Raw genomic sequence first — 19877 nt, forward strand, 5'->3', positions numbered from 1 at the left:
GTTTAGGCTTCGGGGACGGCCTAGGGACTGAAGCTGGGCCTGCAGTAGGACAGGACTTGGTTGGTAGTCCAACAAGAGGTTCCCCTTTGAGGTCAGTTGGTGCCTACGGCTGAATAGTCTCCATGAACGTACATTCCATGGCTGCAGAAACGACTTCCTCAGCGGGAGCCATCGAAGCTGACAAAGAAATCGGGCATTCCTCGGCCCCTATATCGGAAGCCGGCAGGACGTCCAATAGCGGAGTGGCAGTAGGAATAGGCCTGGAAACTTTGGCCTTCTTCCTAGGCGGTTTGGGTTGTTCGACAGATTCTGGGTCCATTCTAAGGGCTAGGCATTTCAGATGCTGGTTCTCGAGATATAAATTTAATGCGGCCAAACAACTGAGAAGTGTCTTGGGCACGAAGGACTTACAAATGGACACGAAGGACTTACAAATGGAACATGACGAATGGTCGTGTTCCCTACCTAGGCAAAATATGCACTTATCGTGGTAATCTTTGTGCGGTAACTGCTGACTGCAACTACATTTGACTTTCTTAGCTGACATCGGCCAAGAACTTCAGCATACATAGCAAAGCAATGATAAAAGAAAACAAAAAAACCCAACGGGGTACTTAACTTTCTAAAGTAATCGGTAGTAGGAGCTGAACGATTGAAACGGCGTCTGCGGCTGAAACTTTCTGTGGTCTGTGCATGCTGATGCCACATTAATGGTCCCTGGTTTATGGCCCTACGTGTGACATCCCATGCACCTACAGCAGCCAGGCAAAAACTTCTGTATAGGAGGCGACGTCAGATCGCCTGAGGCAGAAAATCCCACACACCAAATGAAAACTGCAACAATGGAATAGAACAACATCATACATTCCTTTTGTACCAAACATAGTACTTTCTCATTAAAAGCATTCTAAATTGTGTTATTGTTTGCTTCCTGTGGTCTTAACAAGCAATCCCCCCCTTCCCAAACTGGTCAGATCATTACTTTTAATTAAAAACCCAAGTAAGAAGCTCTTCAATCCCCCATACCACTGTCACAACATTATTTTTATAAAAGAAAAGCTGAAGTGCAAGTGTGAATATGTAATCCATAATAATCCCTCTAACAGCACTACTACTTACTACTATTCCAAACACAAAGATGAAAACAGACTTAATATTTTTTCCATGCAATAAAAATGGAAAATCATTTACAGTTTACAAAGGACATGTCCACACACTTCTATTTAGTTAAATAGTAAAGTGCATCTGGTTAAGCAAAAACAGGCACTTACACATATGCAAAACATACATTTTTGGGATTTTTTATGAGAAGTTTGATTCTCTATGTAAAGGTATTTTTTGACAGCCATTAAAGTGACTCTTTTTTTTAAATCAAAATAAATGATGGAATTTTAAGGTGGAGTCTTGCTACTGACAATGTATTGTTATTGTACTATATTTTCTGTATTGTCTACATCATTTCTTTTTGTTAGAATTTGTTATTCTGGGGGCTTTTCTCCCTATGTCTCCTCTGAAAATGGGTCTTGCACATCACTATCAGACAATCCCTGTAATCAAAAACAAAGAACAAACCAACATTTTCAGAGTGGGAGTTACTCAAAGTTATGCATACTGATAAAAATGACTTTTCACAAGTTAAAAGATGTTGAAATCCTGGGACCAAATTAGTTTTTCAGCAATCCCCACCACAGCAAGCAACATGCGTTTGTTTTGATGTATGTCAGACACAGTACTCTGAGCAAATTAGCAATCTTTAAAGGGGAAGCAAAAGAGAACCCTGTCACCTTTCCTTCAGCAGCACTAGCACTGGATGCATTGACAGAAACAAAGCTTTACTCCAGAAAGAGGATTATGACATGCAACTACAATGAAACTAACAAAGTAAAGAATCAAATCACTGCCCAAAAATTGAACACTATCCAGGTTATCTTTTGTAACAATATGTTCTTTTAGACTTCTTTATGATGCTAAAACAAAAGGCTGAATTGTTAATATTAAGAAGTTACGGAGACAAAATACTAACCCAAAATGCTATATTCTTACCATTGGCTGCACTGAGAAAAGCTTTATTATTATTGCCCATTGCTTTATAAGTAAGTTCTTCCGTAATATCCATATGTCGATGTATTTCGTCACACATTTCTTCAAGGGTATTATAAATATCACTTTCCCAATAAACTTTGTCTAGGTACTCCATCAGTTCTGTCAACTGAACTTTTGTGCTATAGTACCAGATCTTTTTCTCCTTTTCATTTTCTGAGTCCTTCTCTCTGAAAGGAAAAAAAAAAGTCAGGCCAAGAAGGAAAACTACTTTTCAATACTGTGGAAATGACTTTGCATTAATTGACAGGAAACTAACTTTTAGGGTATGCAGTTCACCTTCTACAATCAAGACTTCACACATATTAACTAAAAATAGCTGTCAAAATGTAATTCAGGCCAGTTTTAAACTGTTTACTGATGTTTACTTCATGTAAATTCAATGCATATTCCCTTGTTTGTTGAAATACCACGCAAGTGTAGTGTTGTTTATTATAATATTCAGAGGTCCAGGTTTTCAGACTTTCTTGAAAGCTTTTAGAGCATGAATGACAACCATTCAACTCCTTTATGCATTTGTGGGGTTTCTTCTCCTTACTCTTTATACCCTGCACTTTGACGTACAGTGTATGTGCATCCCAAGCCATGGCCAAGACATCTGTGGTAAAGGTTATACTGCCTGAAGGGAATGCACTCACTCTTTTGCACTTATTGTAACTACCATTCTGGCTCCCCCCCTTAAACAGGGTAGGAATGAGACGGTACAACACAGAACTGAAACTTCTGGTCCCTTGTATTCCTTAGGAACCACTGATGTCCTCATGAGCAGTCAGGTTAAGGGATCCATCAGTATGGTGGATGCCATGTTGCCCAAAACATTAAGAAACTCCCTGACTGTTACCTCTGCTTTCCCAGTCATGTCTTAAAAAGGGGGGAATAAATGACTCCATATTTTCTTGTGGTACATAGGCTTTGACTGAAAGGGTGCCCAAAAGGACCACCAGGAAGATCAACATTCGTCTGGTCATAAATTTTACTTGCACTTGATAGTCGTCTGTTAAGGACATTTAGGATGTACCTCAGTACTCTCTGCAAGTCCTCCTGAGTTTCTGCCTAAAACAATCATCTCACTAAGGGTAGTTACAGTGTGCTGTCACTGGCAACAAACATTCTGCAAAAATGCTGGAGTAGCCAAAGCAAAGGACAAGGAGTCAAACAGGTGGTAATGGTGATCACCCACCACAGCCCTCAGGTAATAGTTGTGTACTTTGAAAACAGGAATGGGGAGGTATGTGCCCTTCAGATCTAATGACACCCAAAGAGCTTGAAAGCCTAAGAGGAAAAAGAGAGCCAAAGAGGTCAGTATTTTGAATTTTTAAAAATCTGTTTAGCTCTGACAAGTCAGAAATGGATCTCCAATAATCAACTTTCCTTGTGACAAGAAACAGCCTGGAGTATAACCATTCAGCTTCCTGCCCAGAAGGAACACGTTCTATGGTTCCTTCTACCAGCATTTTTGCTAACAAAAGGGACATTTGGTGTTCCTATCTTTTAGGACAGACAGAAGTCTTTTTTTTTTCCTGTTATGGATGTAAGACAAAGTCTGTACACTATAGGAGACAACTTGTAAGACCCAATGGTCTGTATTTACATTTGGTTTTATTCTGTATTTGGTTATGCCTGATCGTGTTTACTCAAAAATCCCTTTTCAGCAAAGGCCTGGGGAGAAAAGCTCAAACATAATACAACCATTTTTAAACAGGCAATCAGTAATATACAGGAACAGATATAAAGTAATATGCGTTAACAATTACAGACATTTACTAATTAGATTATATCCATATGAAAGTAGAGATAACAATTGCAGTATAAAATATGGTAGTTAATCAGTTGATGTTAACAGAACATTGAACATTTAAAAGAGGTGTATTAGTGGGTCTGTCAGATATAGAGGTGGTGAATGTCACAAAACAATGTATAAAGCCAGTAGATGCTAGTAAAACTATCCAATAATTGGTGAAAAACTGGTTGTGGGACACAGGTTTCCGAAAGAACAGAAAAGGACTGATGAAACTGGAAACTGAAAATAACAGTGGCATTTATCCTGAAGATGTACATGAGCAGATCATTTGATTTAATATATGTTGAATTCTGAATTATTTCAGTGGGAGTGGGATGTGAGAGAGTCACCTGCAGTATTAGATGATTTGAGGATAACAGTGGCATTTATCCTGAAGATGTACATGAGCAGATCCTTTGATTTAATATATGTTGAATTCTGAATTATTTCAGTGGGAGTGGGATGTGAGAGAGTCACCTGCAGTATTGGATGATTTGATAATAGTGATTACTGATTTTTCACTACAGCATAAATTTTATTGTATTAAGTTAAGGGTTGTGCAGTTTTCTGGCTTAGTGAGAAGTCTGTTTATAGCTAGTTGAGAAAAAACTAGTTGATATGCTAGTTCTAATCAGTTTAATTGTCTGAGAGCTAGACAGTGTTCTCTTGTTATAGTTCACTGCAAATTTGGCTATTTTATTATAACGTTGCTCAAGTCTGGACAGTTGTAAGACCTGAATGTTAGTAAAGATTGGACAGCATACAGGAGAGATGGCAGTAAGAAAGTTGAGGATATACCTGTTTTGCCTATGTGAATGAGGTGGGTTTAATCAATTCTGGTTAAAGGAGGCCAGCCTGCAGTCTATTTTGGAGAAATCTGGGAGGGGTGGGAGTAAAGATCCAAGGTGGGGTTACTGGATAGGGGGAGGGAGGAGGCAGCTAATATAATCAAGTTGCTTCTTGCTGCAGGCCCCATCCTTAGATCATCTGCCTTTTTACTGCCATTTCTCTTCTGTAAAACTTTATCTTTTTCACTATCTGCCTTCAGAAGTAAGGCTCTTGCTTAGAAAAGTAAAACATAGCTGTGCTAGCTACACATTACACAATGACATGGGTACAAACACAGTTATAAGACAGAGACCTAACCATTACAATTGTTTTTCTCCTTTTTATGCATTATTCACATATGGTTTATTTCTTATCAACTATTATTCAATTTAACATTACATAGACTGCTCAAGTACTGCTTTACCTGAAATTTCATTCCTGAGCATTATTCTGCATGTATTGTTCCCTCAGATTCCACTTATTTCTATCTAGTTTACTGCACCTTTTTCCTAAAGATCCCATCTCCATCCCATAATTGCAGATATTAAGAGTACATCCAATGCTGCTGTACTAAACCTGGGATTCCTGTCTGCAGTACCCCAAAGGCATAACCGAATTTCACTGCTGCTCAACCTTTCCCCTCATTGACCAGAATGCACCCTCCTATACTGACAACAGGAGTGTTGGCCAATGCCATCTTCACACCTTTCGTGCCGTAGAAGTGCAGGTTTGCTTGCTAGTGCCACAAACAAACCAACCTGCACTTACTAGGACACAGCAAATCCTAACCAAAGATGACTCATCAAGAGTAGCAGATTCTAAACAGGGAAAGTGTAAATTGACTACTCTAGTATCCATGCAAAACCAGTGGTATCCCAATGATATAAAAGAACGGAGAGTACAAGTACTAAACAGTGGATACACTTAACCATCTGCAATGCTCTCAGTGGTAAAATCTGTGCTAATCCTAAAAACATTTTTACAGTTCTAATGTCTGAAAAGATGCACACAAAGAACCAGGCAGACACTTGCAAAATGACCTGCATAGTAAGGGGGACTGTGGTGGTAGTGGAGAGTTCTCACAAGATCTAGGATTAGTTTACCATGGTAAGTATAGCAGAAAACAATGCTATGCGCTATCCACTTTGAAATAATTTGTTCGTTGTCTGGTCTGTCCTCACTGCCCTTAGCAAAAACAATAAAAAGCAAATCAGATTTCCACTACTGTTTTGTCGTATCCGGGTAGAATCTCAATTTTTTTACTCATACCTAAAAAATACTAAATCCTTTCCTCCTAATTATAAGACAAACCGTATAAGGAGGTGGACAGCTCTGTCACCATAAAAAGCTTGAAGCGTAACCCTGACCTTACAGCATATCAAGAAGGGCAATATGCACATGACTGCTTGCAATTCCGAAATTCATCTTGCTGAGAGTAAGGCTATCGATACAGCAGTCATTCAAGTCAAAAACTTTGAAAGTGTTAAGGCTGATGTTTCAAGTACAAAATGTAGGTCTCATACTGGAAACCTTTCTTTTGTGGGTGGTCTTAAATGTAGCATCTCCTTAGAGGCCATTTGTTGGCAAATGGGAATGGAGTGGGGTCCAGAGTCCAAAAATCAGACATGGATGAGGTTATGCATCTTCAAAGAAGAAAAAGAAAGGCCTGTTACGGATAAGTCTGGTCGGTGGGTGAGAACCAGAGACTCCTGTGCTGAGTTTGGTTCTGTCCTCTGGTACAACACCAATAGAAAGTTTTTTTCCACTTTATATAAAATTTTCTTAAGTTGAGTTTTCCTGGCCTCCCTCAAAATCTGTATTATGTTCTGAGAAAACATGCGCCTGAAAGGACTGCTAGATCATCCATACTAAAAGCATTACTATCTGTAAGCAAGAGGTGAATCACAGACCCTTGCACTAAATCCACATTTCCACACACTGAGGCAACAGGACCACATTCTTCCCTTACCAAATTCGGCAGGAGAGAGAACCAATGCTGCCTGGGCCAAAATGGTTTAATCAGTAATATTTATTGACCTCTCTTTTATCTTCTGTAATACAATGGGGCTCAAGCCTATAGGAGGGGAAACCATACAGAAACAGGGCTGTACATGGTACAGAAAAGGCACCTGTTGCCCAGGCCTCTTATGCTCACACTCTAGTGCAATATTTGTTCACAGTTGTCTGACTTCTGGAGAAGCAAATCATTAATCTCCGGCACACTCCACTTGTGGACTATTTCCAAAGAACATGTATCTGTTCAATGCTGAATTGCCGAGATCCACTTATGTTCTGTTCAGATTGTCTATCAATGCAGTGTCCAGGGGTGGAACAGACAGAACCCAATGGTCATTCATAACTCCAAGACCAACTCCTATGGCTGCACTACTAGACAGCACAATAGGTTTGAGTGTCTCCCACCCTGCCCCCATCACAATGGTATTGTGCGTTTGAAATACAATGTTCCATTTTGCAAGACAGTAGTCAACAATACCTTCAAGCCTATCACTTCCATCATTTCTTTTATGTCAAAATGCTTCTTCCTGAATCCTGTCTTAAGCCCCCTAAACTCAAATCCCCAACATGAACTTCCTCATGCCCAGACTGAGAAGTCCATTGTGAGAGACTGAGGACCTGGCTCTGTTGTGAAAAGCACCCTCCAGGCTTGGGGAAACCAGCTGCATCATCCATGAGAGTTCTTTCCAAACAGAGTGTAACAGTAGAAAGAGACACTGCTAAAACTGGGCATGCCGAGACACTTGTTTCTCAGGTACTATTACAGTCTGTTTATAAGACGTCTTGTCAGGAAAAAGTACAGTTGTGTAAAATCTTACCATAACAGCAGATGTCCTTCTCTTCATTGCTGCAGTATTCTTTACAACAGGGATCCCCTGCCAAAGGCAGCCTGATGTCCAGCCAGTATACAAAGCTTTAGGTTGTAATAGGTATGCTGTACGTCACATGTATGCTCCCAGTGCATGGTGTAGGGCATTAAAGGTGACATTCAGGCATACCATCCTCAGAACTGAAAAGCCTTAGCAGGAATGACAGTCCAAGGATAAAAGTAGAGAACAAGCACATCCAGAAGAAAAAGGGGAGGAAGGAGGGAGTGAATACTGCAACAGTGAAGAGAAGGACATATTGCACAACTGTACTATATCCTTCCATATAACTGTTGCAGTATTCTTTACAATAAGGGGAGAGTAATAGCGAAGGAAGAAGATTGGGAGGAGGAAGGGCCATCAGAGCTCTCCACGAAGCCAGGGAGAATGGCCCTAACAAAGCCAGCTCTAGCCATAGAAATCACACCCAACTTGCAGTGCTTGGCAAAAGTATGCAGAAGTCCAGGTAGCTGCCTCAGGAATAGAATTAGTATCCAAACCCTTGAAAAAAAGCACCAGAAGAAGCCACAGCCCTAGTAGAGTGAGCCTTAACAGGAGGAGGAAGGCTCTTCCCATGAAAAGAACAGTAAAAAGAAATGGCTTTAGATATCCAGGAAAAAAAATGCTTTGCTTGGAAACAGCCAAACCTAAAGACTTAGGATGAAAAGAAACAAAAAGCTGTTCAGATTTATGAAAAGCTTTAGCCTTATCTAAATAAAGTCTGAGCTGTCTATGCAAATCCAAGGTGTGCACAACCTTTTTACTAGCAGACTGCAAAGAAGGGAAAAATGTATGCAAATTAATAGAGTGATTAAGAGACAACTCATTAACCACTTTGGGTATAAAAGAAAGATTAGTACAAAGGAACACACTGTCCTTATGGAAAACTAAAAAAACAAGGAACAGCCGTAAGGGTTTGTAGCTCAGACACCCATCTGGCAGAAGTAAGGGCCAAAAGAAGAACAGTCTTCCAAGAACAATGCTCTAAGGAAGATGAATCAGCAGGCTCAAAAGGTGCCTGAATCAATTTTTCTAAAACAAAATTAAGGTCCCAGGAAGAAGGGACGGGCTTCCTGTGAGGCCTAATGTGAAGGACACCTTTAAGAAACGGTTTGGCCTCAAATCTAGTTGGCTAAAGGTAGAGTCAAAGGCAGACATGCAGATACAGCTGATAGGTGGGCCTTAATAGAAGAATATGCTAACCCAGCACTGAGCAATTCACACAAAAAAAGAGAACCAAAGGAGCATCACAGTAAGTTGATCCAGGTTACGAAAAAGACACCAAACAGAAAATCTCTTCCATTTGGATAAGTAAGATTTCCTAGTAGTGGATTTCCTAGCCTGAGCATGTCCTCAGAAAAAAGGTTTCTGTAGGGAATCAAAACCCTATCACCCACAGTGTCAGCTGAATAGTGCTCAAGTGGCGATAGATTAAATATCCCTTGTCTTGTGTGAGTAGGTCCATCCTGTGAGGTAAATTGTGATGACTGCCCTTGGCTAAATGCAGAGGAAGAGGGAAATAATGTTGCCTGGCCCAAAAGGGAGTCACCAACAAGATTTTGGGAGCATCCTGTTTTATCTTGAACAGGACTTTTGGAATGAGAGGAAGGGGAGGGAATGCATAAAGAAACATCCCCTTCCAAGAAAAAGTGAAGGGGTTCACCTTCCAGGCCAGGGGACAAGGGATACTGGCACAAAATAGACGAAGTTGTCTATACAGAAGGGAGGCAAAGAGATCTACTGGTGTACAATGTTAGAAAGACGTCCCTGTGAAGCATCCACTCATGGGAATGTGTTATGGACCTGCTCAATGAATCTGCCACTACGTTCTGATCTGAGGGAATGTAAACTGCCTGAAGGGTCACCTGACACTAGATAGCCAAAACCCAAACCTAACCTTGTTCCCCCCTTGCTTGCTGACATACATCACTGTGGTACTGTCTGTGATAATTTTGAGGCACCCTGGAAGGAAAAGAGAATAAAAAGCCTGAAGAGCCATAAGAAAAGCTCTCATCTCTTTGACACTGATGTGGTTTAGTCAGAGAGACCAAAGGGTCCTGCACTTTCAGAGGACCGAAGGAGATCCCCCACCCAACATCTGAAGCATCTGTGAAGAGTTCTGGAATGGGGACTGGAGGTTGAATAGGAAGCCCTGGGCTGAGGGACAACTGACAAATCTACCACTGAAGTTCCAGCTTGAGGAAAGGAAGAAGAGGAATCAGAAAATCTCAACAATGAGAATGTTGAAGCCAAACTGACTTTAGAAACCACTGAAGCTTTCCAGGTGGAGTTTGGCTACACGGAGCATAGGACTGGTGGAAGTCATGAAACCCAGAGCCCTGAGAAACCCCAAGACTGTAACTGAAGCCAGAGGAAGAAGGGATTGAAAGAAAGCAATCAGTGTTAAAGCCTTGGGAGGAGGAAGGGATGCCAGAATTGGAACAGCCTGGAGCCTGCATACCAGAATAACATGGTCCTGAGAAGGAGCTGGGAATCACTTCTGGAAATTTATCATAAACCCCAGGCTTTGCAGGAGAAAAATAGCAAAGTGTAGATGGTGAAGTAATATCTCTGGAAAGGAGGACTGAATCAGCAGGTCGTCCAGCTAAGGAAAGACCTGAATCCCCTTTAACCTGCAGAAAACAATCACAGGAGTGAGGCATTTGGTGAAGACCCTGAGGCAGTAGGGAGGTCAAAGGGCAAAGCAGAGAACTTAAAAATTTCAGGAAGCAACAGAGAAACGTAAAAACTTCCTGAAGAGGATGAATAGGGATGTGTGGGCAAGCATCCTTGAAATCCAGGGAAACCAGAAAAGCCTGAGGAACTAACAAATGAAACAAGGTTTAAAGGGACACCATCTGAAAGGAAGGAACCTTCAAAAAGGTGTTTAGTTGAAGAAAGATCCAGAATGGGTCTCTAGGTTCCTTCTTTCCTGGGAACCATCATTCCGGAATAAAACCCCTTCCACCTCTGAGGAGTTGGAATTTCTTGAATTGATCTTTGAGCCAACAGGCCCTGAAGCATTTCTGGAAAAAAGGGTGGGTGTTCCTGAGGAGGCTGAGGAATGCCCAAAAGAAGGGGGGGGGGGATTTCCAAACCATGTAATAACACTGGCTAATGATGGAAACACAAAGGTCTTGGGAGATCTTTAACCAAAAAGGAAGGGAAAGAGGAATGTGATGGAGAAGAACACGCAAGGATATTCAGACAGCACCTGGTTTGTCAGGAAAAATAAGCTTATGAGTAGGAGGAGTTTGGGTAACCTTAGCAGGGGGAGCCCTTCTACTACAATTTTTTTTTTTTTTTTACATTTGGGGGAGGATGGGACTGCCTATGGACAAAGACAGACTTCTTAGGGTAAATCTTCTGAAACTTGGGAACAGGTGAAACAGAAACATGCTTCAACTACTGTAAGGCCTTACCCCTTATCTTGCAGGGACTTAAACAATTCCGCAGCAGCAGCACCTAACAAATGCTTACTATCTAGAGAGGAGAATCCATCAGTTTAGCCTTGATATCATCAGGCAAAGATCGAAGTATGAGCCAAGAATCCCACCTCAGAACAGATCCAAAAGCAACAGCCCTAGATGAAACATCAGCGTCCCTAGCAAGCCAAGAGTACAGGCCTTCCCTTCAGAATCAGGAAGATATGAAATACCTTGACAGGCCTGAGAGAGAAGAGCAAAGGCATACCTGGTCATATGTCTGACAGATCACACCTCTAAAGGCTAGGATAGCAGAGGTATACCCCTTCTTCCCTAGCTTCTCCATGGTTTTGCTGTCCTTATCAAAGGGAACCAACTTAGTTGAAGGCAACAATTTGGAGGGCTTATCAGAAGCCAGTGACACCACATAAGGGACAGCAGAGGGACACAACCTTGCAATCATCAGGCACTTTATAAAACCTATCAGACTTCCTGGGAGCAGGGGGTTTGGGAACCAGGAGCTTGAGAAGCAGAGGAAAAAGCATCCAGCAGAGCAGCAAGAACAGGAGGAACAGCAGAGGACATAGGAGACTTCATCTGCAGAAGGTCATAGTACCTCTTCTGAGCAGACACCTGAGCACAGTCCCATTTGAAAAATTCCATCATTGTGAAAATAGTGTCCCCAAATAAAAACTCCTCAAAAGGAGAGTCAGGGCTGACAGGCTCTTCTTTCTCAGAACCATAGTCTAATGGATTAGCAATCTGAGAGGAATAAGTGACTCTTCATTAAAATCATCACCACCATCATCATCAGAGGAATACTTCTCCGTAGACCTCTTAAGAGGGGTAAAAAAACAAAGAAGAGCAGGAACAGAAACTCCTTGTGGAGGCTTCAAAGCCATAAGGGCATTAAAAGGACCCCGAGTGAAGTTTTGCCATTCACTCTTAGGATCTTTCAGAGCACGTGAAATGCGTTTAGTCTTCTGCTTCTTTTTAAGTGATATGTCAGCCTTGAAAAATTTTGAAAGTTCTGACCCTGACAACACTAGAATGGTAGTCATAACCTCTTCCCTCACTAAAACCTGAAGAACACGCCTAGGTCCTTCGGTAATCTCCAGCCATAGTTCCCCCTGTACATCCAAAGTGGATGTCTGCAAGGCCTCCATGGACGTGCGTGGAATCGGATTCATACCAGCCTCTGAAGTGGTTTTGGCAAAGGAATCTGAGAAAGAAACCAGACGATCCTCCAGGCTTTCACCAGCCTCAAGACAGATGTCCAGTAAAGGCGGTACACAACCGAAGAATCCGACAGAGATTTGTTGGTCATTTTTTTTCGCAGGTGGATGACCCTCGGGCCAAGAAGATCTTTCCATATTGTCCTTAGCCAACAATTTAAATCCCTGGTTCTCTAGGTAAATTGCAAGGGAAGAATGCTGACTACCTAACATCTCAGGGACAAAAGATTGACAAATTTCACAAGATGTATGGTTGTGGAAGCACCTAAACAGAATAAACACTGTTAGTGATGATCTTTTATGGGGAATCTGCCTCCTGCAGATGACATGAAACCCAACAACCAAAAACAATGCAACACAATGAAAAGAAAACCAAAAACCCCAATACGACACTTATCTTAAACAGGTTGATAACCAACAGACAAACGAGCACTCTGACCGACTGAAGATGGAGTTTGGACTGGCGGCAAAGTAGTTCTGAGGATGGTATGTCCGGGTGTCACCTTTATGCCCTATGCTATGCAAGGGCAGCATATGCATGAAGTACACCATACCAATTACAACTTAAAGACTTTGGTATACTGGCCAGGTGTTGGGCTGCCCTTGGCAGGGGTTCCTTATTGTAAAGGAAACTGCAACAGTGATATCGAAGGACATCCTTAATATATAAGAGGTCATACATGCCAGGACTATAAGAAACTCTCTGCAATGGAACTGAATCAAGTTGGCAACTGTTTTGAAGTACTGCAACTGAAAGAGGATCTTGTCCTCTGGGGTAGAATGTCTTAAAATGCTTTGTATCTAGCAGTGCCTCAAGAAATGAAACTCACCTTATGTGGAAAATGTGAGACCTAGAAGGTAGATTTAAGACAATTTCAGAGATTCACAATAGTTAGCTTTGTTTTGCACAGCCTTCTGGTGCTCCAGGGACATAGCCAGATGTGGACATCCTTTGTCCTGCAAAATACAAATACTACACAGCACTCTGCAAACTCCTATGGTGCAGCACACAAGCCAAAGGCATAAAAGTGAATTGGTAATGGGTACCCTCTGCAATGAGTCTGAGGAACTACTTGTCCACTGTGGCTATGGGGAAGTGTGGACAGGCATCCTTTAGATCCAAAGTTATCATGTAGTCTTGTGGAAGGAATCGATATGGAGCTTTGGAACTCTCAGGAAAGAGTTGTTGTGTTGGAAACTTAACATAATTATATATGCTTGAGTGGGGGGGTTGGCCTAATGGTTAAGGTGTTTACCTTACAGACACAAGGTGCAGAGTTTGATTTTCACATGGGGTAACTGGCTAGGCTTAGCATGGCCTGAAAGGGCATGTAGCCTAGTACTAACCTATGAGCATTCACTGCTGCAAACCTCACCAATGGGATAGCCTCCTTGTAGGTAACCTGAATGCCAGTGCAACGTCAACAGCTGTATCTTCACCAAGTGGCATCTGACTCAGGGCTGGCTTCTCTTGAACACAACTGATGTCCCATGGTGAGGTAAACTTTACTATGAAAGGTCTAACATGCAACAATCCTCCTAGAAATTGTTGACAGTTCAAAGGAAGATGCAGAGGTAAGCAGGTTGGGATAACAGAAAAATTAATCTTTAAAGATGTGTAGCTAGCCATGTTTTGTAAAGGTCTGACAAATAATTCAGGACCAGTAACTCATTCTTAGGTTCAAAGGAGATTACTAGGCTAACAGCTCGAGAGCCCTTACAAGCCTACCCATTTTATCCAGATTTTACCCAATTTTCTATCTCTAGAGGAAATATAACAAGGGCCAGTAAGCGAGGTTTTGACAATATTTACAGACTGCCTCTGTCTCAAGCTGCATTTGAGTCCTGGACTCTGGTAAGGCACCAGAAGAATAATCATTTTCACTTTGCTAAGTATGATTTTCCTTGGGTTGTTTCCCATCTTCCTTTGTAATATTTAGCGCATCCTCTAAATGTACCGGGGTAAGAATGCTATCTCAACCAAGCTGTCAGCCTTAGGACCCTTTTGAGGCAGCATTCTTGACTCTGTCCTTGATACTTAGCAACAGGAAAAATAGTATAGCTGTACTAGAAACCTGCCAAAAACTGAAATGTTCAAGTAGATTCTGTTGCAGTCTTCATCAGTGGGATATCCTGTCAGCAGACAGCCTGAAACTCAGCACTATTTCCAGAGTTTTACCTTCTCCTAGAAGCATCAGCTGACTCCCTCCCACTGCCCTGTAAAGATGACAGTGGTTAGCAGCTGCACTGGCTGACACCATCTTAAGATCTTTCTTGATGCCCCGTTTGGTATGTACCTCACAAGACATCTGCAACAGCTGGAAAGGCCACAGAAATACCTCACTAAAAGAATCACAGGCCTAAAGCAGATGCCATATGCTGACCGTCTAAAAAAAAAAAAAAAAACTCCAGCTTTACTCTGTGGCATATCATCTACTCAGAGGCGATCTCTGCTTAACATACAAGGCCATGTCAAACCCTGAGCTGTTGGACATGCTCCTCTTAAAGAAATCCCAATCCCTCAGAGCCACATGCTCCAAGGATCTAAACCTTGTCATCACAGTGAACAAAACATGCTGGAGGGATAGGTTCCTGATCCAGAGACTCCCCATACTCTGGAATAAACTGCCCATACATGTCAAGCAGAGCAACTCCTTGGCCCTCGTCAAAAGGAACCTTTATGATTGGATGGGAGAGAGAAAATTCACCCCGGGGATCATGTCAGTTGCCCTGCTAGACAGGGGTCCAGGGAAGTAAATAGTGTGGGAAGAAATATCCAGGGAATTGTTATGGCTAAGCTTGTATAGGCCCTAGGGCCGATAGCCTAGTACCAACCTATGAACCTATGATCTGGCTATGCCAACTTAGACCACAGCATGAGTAAACTAGAATGGTATACTCCCCTTTCTAACAAATCCACCCCAGAGATCCCCAGTCTCCTTCTCTAGGAAGTATAGCAAGATCAAGGGATTCTTCTTGGGATTGGCGCTAACAATTTCCTTCTGGTGACAGAAGAAGCAAAGGAGTACTGTATCCCAAAAGAGTGAAGCTGTGGTGAAACCAGCATTAGTAGTAGCCAGGCAGTAGTCATTCATACGACTCCCCTCTTTTCATCATTCTTGACAAGCTAATTCTTTGTTTTCAGTAAATACTGTTTGATTTCTTTCTAACTTGTGAATATCTGCCTAAATACTGCAGCCTTAAATTTTCAGGGTCTACATATTAGTCTCCCCTCAAGTGTTTGGCAGTGCTCTGTACAAACTCAGACACATTGAGTGACATTTTTCCTGCAAAAAGCTCAACTGAAATTTCTCCAGTATCTAGTTGCACACAGGACATCTAGTTTGCAGTGACAAGCACTGTCCACATAGTTGGAAAGCAGATACTCCTGACAGTGATTGTTATTTTCACTCCAGCAGTCTAATCAATAAAAAAGGGTCTTTCCTACTGTCTCCATTACTAGCTTGGTGGATATGGGCATCCTGTGGCAATGTAGAAACTGCCTCATATTTACTGACAACCAGTTAATTCTCAAACTGATACAGCATGTGAGAGATGCATTTACATGTCACTGGAGGCAAGGCTCTCATATAAAAGTACCCATAATGTCAGTAAGGTTTCAGTAGTACACATGCTGAACCCATCATGCATAATTCAAAGCATACATATACACCTACATATACTGAGGTACTTACATGTAACTTTCCTAAACCACAAAGACCTCCTACACAAAGTACACACAAGAAATACCCTCAGCAGCCCCAAATGCACTATTTCAAAATAAAACCCACATCAACACAAAGAACTACATCTCATGGAGCCTCTACCTCTAAGCCCATACGGCAAGTCACCACACAATCCAACATTCTAGTCATTGGAGACTCCATTGTGAGACACACTGATGTCCTCCTCACCAGGCTGAGTAAGGAGAAAATTATGGTCAGTTGCTTATCAGGGGCAAGGATATGCCATATTACACATGCACTCAGGTCACTGGATCACGATTACCAATATGACTCAGTCATAGTCCACGTGGGAGTAAATGATCTGAGACGTACCTCCCTAGACTATATGAAGAGACACATCACAGAGCTCTTGGAATGTGTCTCTCAGGCTGGTATGAGCCGGACACTGCACAGCATTGTACCTTCTCCAAGGGTGATGCCACAATACGAACAAAAGATGATGGACTTTAATAACTGGCTTAGTTTCTGGTGTCATTCTAAGGGAGTACAATATTTTTAATGCATGAAAGGAGACAGTCAACAGACCACATTGCCTTGCCAAGAAAAACTGATGGAGGTCCAGGGAACACACAAGTCCAGTATAAATCACACAGCTAGTTGCAACCACCAAAGACTTATTGAGCAAAAACAGCAGTCAAGCGCTTTCGTCTTACATTAAGACTTCATCAGAACTGCAGTAATAACATAAACCACACAATATAAAGAAACATCCTGTAGTCATGTGGTTAAAACTGACCAATACAAATAATGCTTAAAAAATTAATTAATTAAAAACTTGAAAATGTACTGACAGTTTGAAACAGTGTGTATGAGCGAAAAAACAGAGCCAAACATATTACAACAATGCATATACAACACATTATAAAGATGACTGATGAATCATCCCTCCATACTTTTCAATTTTAGGATTAGGGTAATGGAACAGCAGTCATTAAGCCCAGGGGAAGTAAGGGCATCACACATCAAAATCCATATTAATTCCTTTCTGTTGAGGTGTTCTTCTGTACTAAAACCCCTTGCATCCCATTCCATATAGTCCAACACTTCAAACTTGAAGTGATGGTCAGGAAAAGCTGAAATATGCCTATACAAGGCATTGGTGTTCTTCCCTTTCTTGATGTCATTCAAATGTTCATAAATTCTTTCTTTCAGCTTACGACTAGTCTTTCCAATGTAGAACGCCTTACAACATTGACAAAGCACTCCATATACCACCACCTTGGATATACAATTGAAGTGTTTTTTAACCTTAAATTTCATATTCCTGATGAAAAATGAGTCACACAATAAAATATGCCGACAATAATTGCAATGATTGTATTTGTACATGCCCTTAGGTCTACTTGAACAACTCATGTCACTCTTCATTTCTAAAAGGTTCTTAAGACTTTCCCTTTCTGAATACACCCTTTGGCTTGACCCCAAATAACTCTTTGCCTTCATTGATACTCAACACAATTGGCCAAAAATTGCTCACTGTGTCCACTACATCCTAGATGTTAACAGAAAAAGTAACTATTAGTGAACGTTGAAAGGGGACAATTGATGGTTGAGTTTCTTTGGACAAGCTATCACCGGCCAAATGGTCATCAGTTCAACCACCAGGAATGCCAGGCAGTAGCAGTTTGCAAAAAACATTCCTCCTCTTACCCTGGACTTTTTCCTTAATACTGTCCAATTACTCATGCGGGTAACCTCTTTTACTGAACATGCCAATCAATTTATCTATTTCAATAGTGAAAGTGGCATCATCAGAAATCATACAAGCAAGTCTGACCAACTGCCCCTTGACCACAGCCCTCTTTTGAAAGTCTGGATGCCAACTATCGAAATGGAGGTAAGAGTTGGAAAAAGCTTTTTTACGGTAGATGTTGGAGCAAAAACAATTTCTCGAATAATCCTTCGTTACCAATACATCCAAATAGGCCACTGAATCATGATCAAATGTATGGGTAAACTTTAGGAAAGATGTACTACCATTGATATACTTGAGAAATTTGTTCAATTTTTTTTTGGTAGAATAGTTCCAGACGATAAAAATAGTGTTCAGGAAACGAATATAGAACGACCAACATTCGGGAGAGGGACTGTTGAATACAAAATGCTTCTCCCAATAGGCCATGACTAAGTTAGCAAAGCTTAGGATGCAAGAAGCCTCCATGGCCACCCCACTCATCTGTTTGAACTGGCCTTCAAACTAAAGAAAGGAAATACTTCAATTGTATATCCAAGGGGGTGGTATATGGAGCATTTTGTCAATGTTGCAAGGCATTCTACATTGGAAAGACTAGTCGTAAGCTGAAAGAAAGAATTTATGAACACTTGAATGACATCAAGAAAGGGAAGAACACCAATGCCTTGTTCCCTTGGTTTATTTGATCACTATTAAACCAACTATTATAACCTGTTCAAACAAACTGATGAAACTTGTGCTGCAATTAAAACCAGGAAAGTTAGAAAACTGCAGAGAGATACTGAAGCGTATGCCAAAGGTAAGGCATATCCCCCGCCCACAAGGCTTCTGAACCTGGACAGCCAACAGCAGCTCCAGAATCAAATGATGGACAGTGGGAGGTCTTAAATTCACACAATTCTGATGACCTGGGCTTCCAGGAAGGAACTGGAAAAGTACAGTTTTGTACCTACCATAAATGTAGATGTCCGATAGACATGCAACTGCAGTCATAACATGTGGGTTGTCCTGCCTCAGGCAGCCCTCGGTCGGCCGATTTCCAAAGTCTGGGTCCGACGTCGGCTGATGTCGCATTTCTCTCCGACGTCAGAGCGGCTGGAGTATATAAGCATCAGTCGACGCCATTTTCTTCAGTGTTTCTTGCCCCAGATGCCAGGTGCCCTCCAAGGAAGGCTGTAATCAAATTGGAAGACAAAAACAGAATTCCAAACAAATAAATGAGCAATAAAACAAATACACCGTAACAGATATCCCCAGCTAAGAAAAACAGGGATAGGAGTGGACCCTAGACATAGAGGGGTATGGAGGGAGGGAAAATCCGACTGCAGTTGCATGTCTATCGGACATCTACATTTATGGTAGGTACAAAACTGTACTATGTCCTTCAAGAATGCAACTGCAGTCATAACATGTGGGTAGAATACCATATCTTAGCTGGGGAGGAGGTATGCTCTAGGAAAGAGATGGTGTGGCAATCAAACCCTGCAGGACTGCCGAAGCAAAGCCTGCTCTGGATCTGGAATATAGAGGGAGATTGTAGTGTTTGGAGAATGTATGCACGGAGCTCCATGTAGCAGCTTCTAGAATATCCTTGGTAGGCACCCCTCTTAAAAATGCTGTAGAGGTGGCTGTAGCTCTGGTGGAATGTGGTCTGACATTGGCTGGAACAGTCTTTCCATGAAAGGAATAACAGAATCTGATGCAATGTCCAATCCATTTAGAAATAGTCTGTTTTGAAATTGCTTTTCCTTGGACTGCAGGGGCGTAAGCTACAAAAAGTTGTTCAGATTTCCTGCTGGCCTTGGTTCTGTCCAGGTAATATCGAAGTTGTCTGTGAATGTCCAAGGTATGCAAAAGTCTTTCCCCCTTATTCTCAGGATTGGGGAAGAAAGCAGGCACATGAATGGCTTGATTTAGAGAAACCCTAGATACCACCTTTGGCATAAAAGTAGGGTTGGTCCTTAATGAAACCCTGTCTCTGTGGAAAATAATAAAGGGTGGTATTGCCATTAGGGCCTGTAGCTCCGAAACCCTTCTTGCTGAGGTAATTGCCAACAGGAAAGCTGTCTTCCATGAGAGAAATTGCAAGTCAACTGAAGCTGCTGGCTCAAAAGGAGGTAGAGTCAGTTTTTCTAAGACAAAATTGAGGTCCCAGGCTGGCACTGGGGCCTTTCATGGTGGCTTAATG

The 19877-nt window shown here is 41.7% G+C and overlaps 1 protein-coding gene across 2 annotated transcripts in view; it reads right to left on the bottom strand.

Moving 5' to 3' along the window:
* BPTF (bromodomain PHD finger transcription factor) overlaps nucleotides 1-19877 on the bottom strand; it is a 3500764-nt gene that overhangs the window by 2990295 nt on the left and 490592 nt on the right. For both annotated transcript variants that reach the window (XM_044085088.1, XM_044085087.1), the window contains exon 3: nucleotides 2044-2270. In XM_044085088.1, the coding sequence (XP_043941023.1) occupies nucleotides 2044-2270 (227 nt within the window). The remainder of the gene's footprint in view (nucleotides 1-2043; nucleotides 2271-19877) is intronic.

The sequence above is a fragment of the Protopterus annectens genome, chromosome 10.part0, assembly GCF_019279795.1.
Source record: "Protopterus annectens isolate FY-2018-M chromosome 10.part0, PAN1.0, whole genome shotgun sequence".
In the NCBI taxonomy this organism is placed as follows: Eukaryota; Metazoa; Chordata; order Ceratodontiformes; family Protopteridae; genus Protopterus; species Protopterus annectens.